Source organism: Euprymna scolopes, chromosome 13 (genome assembly GCF_053919585.1).
Source record: "Euprymna scolopes isolate OS-2025 chromosome 13, ASM5391958v1, whole genome shotgun sequence".
Lineage (NCBI taxonomy): Eukaryota > Metazoa > Mollusca > Cephalopoda > Sepiida > Sepiolidae > Euprymna > Euprymna scolopes.
In genome coordinates this window covers 6,495,031-6,507,886 of record NC_136494.1, presented here as the reverse complement: position 1 = coordinate 6,507,886, position 12,856 = coordinate 6,495,031, and the positions used below count along the sequence as shown (strand labels likewise).

At 31.2% G+C, this 12,856-nt stretch overlaps 1 protein-coding gene across 50 annotated transcripts in view; it reads right to left on the bottom strand.

The window, feature by feature from the left end:
* The window catches only part of LOC145291925 (tensin-3-like), a 1,436,242-nt gene that overhangs the window by 150,504 nt on the left and 1,272,882 nt on the right, over positions 1 to 12,856 (bottom strand). For 45 of the 50 annotated variants that reach the window (XM_080137783.1, XM_080137795.1, XM_080137786.1 and 42 more), the window contains 2 exons: positions 8,890 to 9,067; positions 1,334 to 1,438 (listed from right to left, as the gene is read on the bottom strand). In XM_080137783.1, coding sequence (XP_079993909.1) covers positions 1,334 to 1,438; positions 8,890 to 9,067 — 283 coding nt within the window. The remainder of the gene's footprint in view (positions 1 to 1,333; positions 1,439 to 8,889; positions 9,068 to 12,856) is intronic. The other 5 variants (XM_080137791.1, XM_080137803.1, XM_080137794.1 and 2 more) reach the window with 1 other exon arrangement.

Genomic DNA, 12,856 nt, shown 5'->3' with positions numbered 1-12,856 from the left:
TCTTAGGTTATTTATAAATTTCGGTATAAAATGTGAAAATGTAGAATAGGAGGATACAACTAGTTCCATCTTTTATTCAATCAAAAAAAAAAAAAAGATTAAATAAATATTCCTTATAACTGACCTAAATTTTTATATATAGTATAAATTAATGCTCTAACTATTCTATAAAGTTTATATTTGAACATAATTTTGCTCAAAATATTGTAAACTAAAGAAAAAAAAAATTGGCACTTAATTTCGTTTGAGAAAATATTTACATTTTTTGAAAGATAATTCAAATGAAACAATGTATGCTATTTAGAATAGTTTTGTAATAAAATCTACAGGAAAATATTGAAATTTAAATCCAATAAATACTTTCAAAGTTTTCTTTCTTTTAACAACTTAACTAGATGAGGTGCAAAATGATATATTTTTTAAACCGGTGTTGCATGCTGGTCTTTTTTTCCCTTTTTTTTTAAATATTAATTTAACAAAAAAGAAGTCTTACAACTGTTTTAAGTTTCCAATGAAAAAAAGTGTATAATTGGCATTTAGACTCATAAAAAAAAAAAAACTGGATATAAAATCGTAGAAGAGTAGAGAAAATATTGCAAAAGTTAAATGAAGAAAATCAAATACACAGACGTTAAATCCAGAAAAGAAATTATCTTTGTCTAAAACTAATCTAACCCAATCAGGACAATGCTTATAGTCAAGAGTGTTCGCTCTTTTTTACTTCTAGTTTCTGCTTTGCAGAGAGTACGACAGTAATAAGCAAACTATGGTCCCTTCTGATTAAGGCTTATCTTCCTCTCAGATAACATGAAAGCCCCCCCCTCTCTCTCTATGTCAAGAATGGCTTTCTTGTCTGCTTGATCATGTCAAATAGATAGCAGAAACCGGAAGTCAAAAGGAGCAGACAATCTTGACTAGCACAAGGATTTTCATTTCACAATAAAAAGCTGAAAGAAGAAAGTTTTATTGTTAATAAGTTTTTTTTTTTTTTTGAAAATCAATCAAAAGAAAAATAAATTATATAAAAAGCAAAAAAGTATTATTTTTTTTAAATAAATAAATAGAAAGAAAAGCTTCAGATATTAAGACAGCCCAGGACGGTAATTAGTTAGCCAAGCAAAAAAAAAAAAAAAAATCTGTGTGGCTAAAACGCATGTAGCTGAGAAGTCAATAAGGATAGACAGAAAGGTATGTGTGGGGAAAGACAGGGAATAAGTAAAGTATATCATTTGGCAGAGAAATGCACTGAGTGATACATACATATATATATATATATATATATATATATATATATGCATGTATGAGTAAAGGACAGTAAACTGTGGTGATTTACCTGGGTGACCATGACTCATATAAGTATTAACAGGAGACAAGTAATAGGGGGTGCCTGGATTCACGTAGGGTGTACCTGGAGACACCGGGAAAGGTGGGGTCATGGCTACAATAAAGGAAACATTTACAAATCAAATAAACAAAACTGTCTACAATCTAAGCATGCAACAAAGCGCATCTCAAAAGTTCACTAAAAAAGAAACAAAAAACAAAAAAAAACTACAAAAACAAAACAAGACAAAAAAAAAACAAAGTAAAGGGAAGGCAATCTGGTTGGAATAAAAACAAACAAGTAAACAAACAAACAAAAAACAAACAAGTAAACAAGCAAAAAACAAACATGTAAAAACTAGATGAAAATATAAGAAAAAAAACATGCTTGAATATAATATTTTGAGATTTCCTCAAATATTCATCTATTAAGTGTGTGTGTCTGTGTTTGTACGTCTGCTAAAAAATTCTGTCATACGCATCGTACAGGCACAAACATGCTTACCGAAAATTCTTCATCTTCAGGTACAGAATAGCTACCCATGGGAAACTCTTCTGAAATCCAACATGGTTTTTCAATTCGAGGTTGTTTTGACTACAGAGTTACGTCCCTTGGTATTTTAACTTTTATTAGTTTTTATTTGCTTTCCCACCAAAGCAAAATGTGACACGAGGTCGTTTTTAATGTGGGGTTAAACCAGCTCCCCGAAAAAAAAGGGAAAAGGGGCACTCTGGTTGGGTCCAAAAATAGTAATTGTCCCAGTATAGAGGGTTCCCCTCCATTGACTGGGACAAATTACCTTAAGTGCAGCATCTGCAGAACAGATGCTACACTTTGATCTCGGCCCGAAGGCCAAGAACAACCTGTCTATTAATAGTGAAATGTAATACAACTATGAAATTGAAACAGTCCATTAAAAACAAACTAAAATATTACTGTGAGAGCAAAGATACTCGCGCTTCGCACGTATGCTCGGGTATATGCAAAGCGGGTATTCGAGCGTACAACAAAGTCCCAACCATAACTTTTGACTTTAACCCTGAAAAATTTTTTTATTTTGTCTTTCTTATTTAATTAAAAAAAAAAAAAAAAAAAATTAACTGGCTTTACAAACTCACTTTTTCCTCATTCAAACTATCTAACCCAAACTCAACGGGTGACCCACCGGGTCCCGTTTTGTCTATGAAATTACTTTGTTGCATTGAAATGTTTGGATGTTCAATTTCTAGATCCACGTGTGCTAAATTCAACAATTTTGAGCTTTAAAAGCTTTTATGTGTTATTTTAATTAATATTTTTTTTCAAACTATTTTTTTTTTCTTTTTGCTGGGGATGGGGCATCTTACTGGATGTCAGATATTCACTTGTTATTTCAGAGACTATTACCGAGATATTTTTTTAGGATTCTAACCGTTTCTTCAAGCATGACCTTTTTTCTTATCTTGCTTGCACTTGGTTCACTGGGTAATTTTTTAAAACTCATTTTCATGGGCACAGTGGCTCCTGGTAAACAAAAAAGGAACTAATTTTGGATTTTGTCTTCTTATTTAAAAAAGTTTAATCTGGCTTTGCCCAACTCACTTCTTTCTCATTCAAACAATCTAACCCAAGCTCAATGGGTGACCCAGAGGGTCGAATTTTGAATATCAAACTGCAACAGAATGCAGACGCGCGTATGCAAATATCGAGCCGTGTGTACAGAGCGACGACCAGGTTCAGTAGGTTCGAGAGCACATTCGAAACGACGTTCAGAAGGGCAGACGTCAGAGAAGATGAACACATTCAGAATCGTGTTTTATTTGGGAAAATACCCGGAAATAAATATTGTTGTCGTTGCATGAAAAAGTGGGTCCGAGTTATTTTTTGTCTTGGTTTCCTTTGCGATATAGGCTGCATACAACGCGTGGAACCCATATATAAATGTGCCTAACATTATAAAAATATAACAGAAATAATCTGCTTTATTAACAGACTTGCAGATGTACCTGGTGTTGCCCGGCATTAAACATAACGTTAAATTCCTTTAACAAAAAAAATGAAGTAAAAAAAAAAAAAAAAAGAAACTGAGACATGTGCATGTAAATATTACGCTTCTTCTAAACAGTTCACTTCTTGTAAGTAAAAAAAAAAAATACTCGAGCTCATATCGAAACCAAAACCTAAAGACAGTAAGTCAAGTATGATAACCATTAGGCCAGCTTGGAACGTTCTTTAAAAAGTGTTTTCAAACCTACTTATTCTTAACATAATGTGAATGATCAACGCGTGAAACAGTTGACAAACAGATAAAAACTCGATAACCCCCCCCCCACACACACACATAACAATTTAAAAATTTTATCCCCTTGGGAGCTTTTTTTTCGGATAAAACTGATTAAAAAGTTTTCCACATGTCTGAATACCCTACATACCAAATTTCAAGTCAGTAGATCAAAAATTTGTTGAGTATATAGGTTGAGAAGTTGTCCTCACACATACAGATTCTCACTTTTATATATATATCTATATATATATATATATACACTTGTGCCCGATATTATTCATACCCCTCCTTGAAAATTGAGTTTATTAGGTGTAACTTTGTAAGAATTTATTGTTTACGTCCATATTGATACATATTCTTAATAAACCTCTTCTGATCATTTTCGTCATTTTAAAATCTCGGGATACTTGTAATAAAAGAAATATACAGCTATTTATAAAATCTGCAATGTTCAAAAATAATCATACCCCCTTATTTTTTCAGTATTAATCGAGTTTCTGACTGTTTGTTTCCTGTTTGATTCTTATTTTGAATGCTTTTATACAACCTTTGATTAATTTCATTTCGTTTTTTGCATTTTTCAGAAATTAAAATGATATCAACTGAAAACCAATAAAAGAATAAAAATTATTAGAATGGGGAAGAAAAAAGAGCTTAGTAATGATCTTAGGACTAAAATTGTGAATTCACATAAGGATGGTTTAGGTTACAAGTCAATTTCCAAGAAATTTGAGGTCCCTACAGCAACAGTACAGAGCATCATCAAAAAATTCCAGAGCCACCACACAACAAACAACTTGATTGGTAGAGGAAGGAAAAGGAAACTGTCTGCTAGAGCCACCAGGGATATTGTAAGCAGTGTTAATGCAAATCCAACCACCACTACTAAGGACATTTTAGAAAATCTGGAGTCTTCTGGCATAAAAATATCAAGGCAAACATTGCAAAGGACTCTGCATGAAAATGGTCTGAAAGGAAGAAGACCAAGAAGGACTCCATTGCACACCGGAAAACACCTTGCAGCACGTCTAAAGTTTGCTAGGACCCATGTGAATTCTTCAGAGTCCGTTTTCTCAAGTATTTTGTGGACTGACGAAACAAAAATTGAATTGTTTGGCCATATGGATGCTTCTTACGTTTGGAGGAAGAAAGGAGAAGCTTACAACCCAAAGAACACCATACCCACGGTGAAACATGGTGGTGGTAGCCTAATGTTTTGGGGCTCCTTTTCGGCTAGTGGTCCAGGTAGTTTGGTCAAGATAGATGGAACCATGAAGAAGGAGCAATATTTGGAGATACTCCAGAAAAACATTAGACAGGATGCGGAGAAGCTCCATTTAGGACCAAACTGGGTCCTTCAACAGGATAATGATCCAAAACATACTACCAAAATAGTCAAGAAATGGTTTGAGGATAATCAAATTAATATTTTGGAATGGCCTAGCCAGAGTCCCGACCTGAACCCTATCGAAAACCTCTGGCACATATTGAAAACTAAGGTTAAAAAGCGGAAACCTAGAAATTTGAGGGATTTGGAGAACTACTGCATTGAAGAATGGTAAAAAATCAGTGTTGATGCTTGTAAAAACCTTGTTGATAAATATCCAAAACGGTTACAGGCAGTTATTAAGAATAAAGGGCATGCTATTGACTATTAGTAAGAGAGGTATGAATAATTTTGAACTAGTGCCATTATTGTTTTTCTTTGTATACTGTTTCAAACTTGCATAATTTATTTATTTGTTGAGTTTAAATTAAATGCTTATGCTTGATTTATTGTTTGAAATCCCTTTAATATTGTCTACCTTCTGGTTTGAGCAATATTCTTATAGAAATCTCAAAGATCCGAGGGGTATGAATAATATCGGGCACAAGTGTATATAGATAGATAGATAGATAGATAGATATTAAACATTGATATTTTCAATAATATTCACGCTAGACCAAATAAAAAATGTGACATTAATTATCATATATTAACTTAATTTTTGTTAAAACCAGTTTTTTCATAACATGAAATTATAAGAAAAATAATTATGGTTAAATGAACTGTGGTTTATGTTAATAATAATTAGAATACAATCTGAAGAAATTTATAAATATGAAGAAAAATATAATATTGGAATTTATAAATTCAAGACTTAAAACTAGTGATTGGACGATTCCTATATTATTCCAATAAAATTACTGATTATAATTTTTTAAAAAATTCTCCATATAGAGTTTTTTTATTAGGGAGGGGGTGGCTCATATTACCACAAAAATCCATGTATTATGCATATATATTTTTGCAAATGTAAAAATACATTTATGATTGTGACTTATAGATTTTCGTTTTACTTGTAGTCTTAAAGTCAATGAATATTGATCATTTCGTAATTAATACGAGCCATGGAAAATTAAGTTTTACACACAAGCAAGGAAAGAAAAGCAATAAAAAGAGTCATTTTTTTTTTTTTGCATTGGAAAATAGACAAACATTTTTGTTTGATTTCCATAAAATGTTTCGATTTTTTTCGATTCCTGATTCCGATTAATTGTTCCAACACTAGTTATTTAGCTTTTGGGATACAAGTAACAGTTTTATGAGAAATGATAGAGAGATGTGTTACATTTCTTGAGCAAATAAATTAACTGTATTATTAAGATTCTTCGGACTACAGTTCTGATCTTGAGTGCCATTTTTATGTTTCAGTTGATGTAATCTAGGCACCGCCAAAAATGGCCGAAAAATCAAGTTGTTGTTGTTGTTTTTTAAAACGAAATTACATTTATTAAAATCCATTATTTCTGAATAACTTTTTTTTTTCCAGAAAGATAAAACCCTGAATTTTATCATATAGAAAACAGAATAATGTAAAACTTTTTCTACTATTTTTAATTAAATTTTAAATGTTTAATTTTCTCAAAAAGTTAACAATTGACATTTTTTGTCTTGCACAAAAAACGTACATAAATATTTAAAAAAAAAAGGTTTTTGAAATAATTTATTCATTTATTTGTTGTCTAACTAAGATTTAGGATGATTTTCTATGAGAATATGCAAAAATATCATAATATAACTACCTGGATTTCAAATAATTCCACTTATTCATATAGGCAACCAGTTACTTCGCGTCTATCTAGAGGCTAGATCGACATTGTTTACGTTTGTAGTGTATAAAAAGCAAACTATGGAAGACCAAACAGGCCAAAAAAAACTTATTTTTCAGTGACGAAAATTTCAATGTATTATTAACGCTGAGGCTGGCCAGTACCAGATGGGTGACCATTTGTATGAGTTTGGTTTTTAATCTGTATGTGTATGGGGGCCAGGCTCCCCAAAATGGGGGGGGGGGCAATTTAAAGCAGAATAAAAAAAATTTATTTCAGCGCATTTGGTCCACCGTAGTCGAAAGACGGCAAATGTTTTCAAACGGGATCGAAAAAAATGATGCTATTTTTAACACAAAGGGCACAATATTTATTGAATTTTTTTTTTTTGGTATCGATTCTTCAAAGCATGCCCTATTTAATAATGGTCATGCATTATTCGGCTCGCTAAAAAAAAAATTGTTAATTTATTTATCAAAGATTTTAAAATGGCTTTTTTCGTATAAATATTAAAAAATTTTTTTTTTTGTTTTGCTTAACTTCAATTAATTATTTTACTTAACATATTCACCGAATTTCACACTTCAAAACTCAAAATCGGGATAATTAAACACAATCGAAGTTCTGATATTCAGACGTCAAAATAAGGTATGCAAACAATTTTTTTTTTTTTTTTTTTTCAATCTGTAATTCTGTCCCTTACAACAACACAATATGTTTTGTTCAGTTTCAGATGATTATTTTAAGCATATTTGTTCCCACTTCAAAACAAGGGGGGGTTTTGTAAGCAAAAAAAAAATATATATATAAATATCGTTTATGAAAAATAAGCACACTGTTATAAAGTTCATTCTTCTCTTAATAATCGCTGAAAATTTCGTATTGATCGGATAATTACCTGATTTTTGGTAGATTTTTAAAAAGACGGTCCGTCAAAAAGTACTTACTTGCCCCCCCAGTTTTGGCGGTGCCTAATGTAATCTCTGACCTACTTCAGAAATGACAATACATTGAATGAAAATCAATAGAGAATTAGCTCTATAATAATAAATAAGAAATCTGCATGAATTAAAATAAAATCTTTATGCATAGTTTATGGCTGGGAAACATCTGGTAGTATATATATATATATATATATTTTTTTTTTTCCTCAGCCAATGGGAGCATACGGGATTCTTCTCTTAATAATAACTTTTTCATTTAGTATCGTTTCTCGTGGAAAAATCTTCTGCCGCAATTTTAGGATGCCATCTTCACATTAGGGATTTATCTTTCAACCACTTAGATTTTTACAATTTCTGTTATACTTTTTTATGTGTATCTATTAGTGATGGGACGATTTCAATATTTTTCCCGATTCCGATACAATTACTGATTCTGTGCTAAAGTCTCGAATCTAATTCTTTATAAATCTCTAATTATTTAACTATAAGATTGTTAGTTTCCCTGATTTTCGTAGAAAAACACACATTAAATATGCAGATATTTTCCTAAACGTCAAAATACACTTGCGAGGGATGATCTATTGATTTTAGCTTTACTGGTATTTCAAAATCAATAAATATTCATTATTTTATCATTATTACAAGCAATAGAAAATTTTGGATTAAACAAAATGAAATAAAAAAAGACAAAATGATCATTTTGGCATCGAAAAATAGGCATCAATTTTTCCGATTCCGATACCCCACTCTTTGGATTTTTCTGATTTCAATTAATCAGCCCAACAGTACACTAGTATCTATACATCTGACGAATCAACCTTTTCTTTGGATTGAGCCACATTTTTCAACTTTTCTTCATCAAGCCTGGACTTCATTGGAATAATATGAGGAAATCTCTTTGAATTCGAATGATACATTTCTTTTTATATATACATTTCTGCCTTTTTATCCACTTTCATGTAAATAATGGCAATATATAAACTAATGTTATATATCTTCAGATAACTTAATAAATATTTGCCCTTTTAAAAATTTGTTTGTTTATTCTTTTAACTAAAGTAAAAAAAAAAAAAAAATATGAGGAAATCTCTTTGAATTCGAATGATAAGTTTCTTTCGGACATCACACACTTGAAAAGGAATATATTTCATGTAGAGAAAAGAGCAAAAAAAAAAAAAAAAAAAAAAAAAAACTTCCATGCATAAAAAGAAAAAAAAAAAAACGCGCATAATCGAGAAAGTTTGGCAAAGCAAAAGCTGACTTACCGACACTCGATGCAGGACTGACAGGAAAGGCAGGGGTTGTAGGTCGACCTAACGTAGACATATTGTCAGGCTCCAGAGTTTGAACGCCGGGTCCAATGGGTCTCAGAATAATTCGATCTTCTTCAATCTCAGTAACTCTGGGCGATTCCTTTGGAGGTGGTGGGGCCACCGACTGCACCTATAAAGGGAGATAAGAAATAACAAATTATTCTCTACACAAGAGTTGTCTTTCTTGGAAAAAAACTTTTTTCTTTTCTTTTCTTTAATGATGCAACTCCAGAGTTCAACTTAATTAAAAAAAAAAAATAAAAAAAAAATGCAGAAACATCTTTGTTATTGGAATATGCCGGCGAAGCTGGCATATTCCAAAAATCACATGAATTAATCAAGTAAGTTTTTGTTTTTATAGAAAAATATCATGCTGACTGGCAGTGCTTGATCATAAAATATGCTTAAATATTACATTTTAATTACTACAAAAACTGAGACATATGCATAAGATCGAAACTAAAACCTAAAGCCAGTAAGTTAAGATCAACATGACACGATCTTTAAAAATTGTCTTTAAAAATACTTATTCTTAACATAAGTAATCTGTAATGTAAACTATTTACACATGTACATTCATAAAACAGCAAACAGATAAAATCCAATGACTCCCACGTACAAAATCTTTTCAATTTTGACCCCCTTAGCAACCCTTTTTTTCCAGATGAAAACGGATTAAAAAGTTTCCCCCATGTCTGAATATCCTATATACTAAATTTCAAGTCTGTAGATAAAAAATTTGTTGAGTATATAGTTTGAGAATTGTCCTTACACACACAAAAACATTCTCACTTTTATAGATATATAAAAAATTATTATTTTTTTTAATGATTTCTAGTGATTTACTATTAATTGTAGCCATTATACGGCTGATTTTGATCTGTATTTCTGGAGAGGTTGTTAAGGGGAGGTAACAAGTGATGAATTTTAAAGATGGTGGACAGATTCGCTTCCTCATAAAATTTGATTTTGTTAAAAAAAAAAAAAATTAAAAAAACTATGTGATCAATTTATAATATGATTTTTGGAATATGACATCATTGTTCTGTGACAGGTACGAGTATGTAAATCATAAAGATTTTACTGTATTATTTAGTTGAACTCTGAACTGGAACCAAATTAAACATGCACAAACGTGTCCAAAGTTGAAAAGTGTAATTCACAGTTGTACATTCGTGAACAAATATACATATACAAACCCAACGGATCTTCATTTGTAAAAAATAAACATTTATTGCATGTGACACTTTTATTATTTGAATGTTTATTTATCTATAAGAGTAAAGAAAGACTTTAAAAAATAAAAGAAAACATAGTTTTTAAGTAATAATTTATTACAAACGCATTAGGCGATCTCTTTACACCAAATTACAATTTCATCTTTTTGAGAAAGCATGAGAAACTAAAACTATGATTTAAACAACTTTATGACAGACGAAAGGAAATGCCAATTCAAACTTGGAATTGTGACAAACGAAGAAAAAAATATTTTGAATTAATCTATTGCAGATCACAAGAAATACTATTTCAAACTTAAGCGTAACAGGCCGATCATTGGAAAATGCTTGGCTACATCAAAAATAATTTAAGATCATTCAATCTCTGAAATTAGTGATAAAAATGTTATTTTAAACTTAAGTCTGACAGACCAAAGTAAATGCTATTTCAAATTTGAGCATGACAGATCAAAGAAAAGGCTGTTTTAAACTTAAACATAACAGGTCGATCATTAGAAAAGGATTGCTTACATCAAAAAAATAACTTCAAATTATGTAATCTCTGAAAATATTATTTCGATTGAAACGTGGCAGAGCAAAAAAAAAAAAGTCTTAGGCGTGACAGACTAAAGAAAATGCGTGATAGACAAAAGGAAAACAAATGCTAAAGATGCAGACAGACTAACTGACAGGGACTTTTATATAGAGATTCTTGAATGCATTCAAAATAAGAAGTTTTCATTTCCATTCATTTTGTAATAAAAATATTATTTAAAATTTAAACTATCAAAAAAGGAACAAACACGTTCATTTTTTTCCAAATAGATATTTCAGTATATTTATAAAATATGATTTTTTAATTCAATGTTTTTTTGTTTTCTTTACTTGGGAAACATCACTTATCAAGGACCGAAGGCCACTCAAGGATAAGGGTTAATGAATATAAGATGGTAGTGTAGTAATTGTTAATGGTGTAAATTGGGCAGAATTTGATTATTTATGGGGGGGGGGCTTAAAAAGAACTTGTTTACATTGAATTTGAAGGCTATTATGTCGTATTCAGCTGGGAAGCAGGCCAGTAGAACAGTGTTCCATAGACGAGCAGTTCTGGGAATGAAGCTTTGTTCATGGAATCTACGTTTAGACTTAGGCACAGATAGAGAGTGGGGGGAAATCGTATATAACGGTTGTAACTAGTCGAGTGTGCTTTTTGAAAGTTTGGCAAGAGAGAACCATAGATTGGAGTTCAGTCAAGCACTTGCCATGAAAATAATGATAACTTTGTGGGACGATTTTTTATTCTTCGTTCGTCCTTATATATATATATACGTTGTTTTGAAAAAAGAAAAAACGAAATGAATTTATAAAATGGTGATCAACGTTTCGTCCCTGTTGCAGGGAACATCCGCAGGAAAAATGCAGAAGAAGAAACCGATCATAGACCATACGTAAGTGAAAAGGAAACAGTGTTAGAATCCTACCCATAACAGGAGGGAAACTATAAATGTGTGTATGGGAAGGTTGGGTTGTTCAATGTCTATATATATACACTTTTAAAAATATGTTATTTAAATACCAATGCACACTTTAAAAAAAAAAGTGTGCATTGGTATTTAAATAACGTATTTTTAAAAGTGTATATATATATAGACATTGAACAACCCAACCTTCCCATACACACAGATTTATAGTTTCCTTCCCGATATGGGTAGGATTCTAACACTGTTTCCTTTTCACTTACGTATGGTCTATGATCGGTTTCTTCTTCTTCATTTTTCCTTTTAATATCCTGAGGATGTCCCCCGCAAGAGGGACGAAACGTTGATCATTTCATAAATTCATTTCGTTTTTTCTTTTTTCAAAACAACGTAACGTCAACCATCACTGGTATTTTTAATTTTATTTTTATTCATATATATACACACACACACACACACACACACACACATATACTGTTTTTTGTCAGCTAAGATGAAAAAATATATATAAACAAAGCTGTTCCATAAAAAGGCATTTTCTATGAGATAAACAGAAGGATGTAAACTTAAAGATGTTTATTTTAAAGTTAAAATCCATACGAAATGGTGAATACAAGGATAACAAGTACAATGACAAATTAATATTGCTAAACATTCTGTCGAGAAGGGTGTGGTAAAAAGTTAATAGGTCTCTGGAGGAAACTTTAGATTGTTATGACGTAACCACAAATAAAATATTGAAGAATTTATTTTTTTTACATGTGTTAAACTAATCATATCTTTTGAACACAGGGTTATCTCCCTTGTTTTGTAGAGATTCGGAGAAGATTACATATATATATATATATACACACACACACACACTAATGGGCTGCTTTTAAAAACTAAACAGAAAATTTGACTACTTTCACTTCCTCTATTTTGCTTATCTTCCCACCCCCTCTCTATAACAATTAAACTTTCTTTTTTATTGCTTTTAAAATAGCCTCCTCCTCAAAACTGAAAAGTTTATAGGTATTATTTGAATTATTCGGACAACTGCTCTCATCTCGAGTGTTCCTATTTACTTGTCTCCCCACGAGGGGAAAAATTAGACACAAGATCGATTTTTAATGTGGGGAAAATCCAGCTCCCCAAAAAGGGGCACTCTGGCTAGGAACAAAAATAAAAATTGCTTCAGCCTAGAAGGATTTCTCCTCCAATGATCGGGGATAGAAAAGGTAG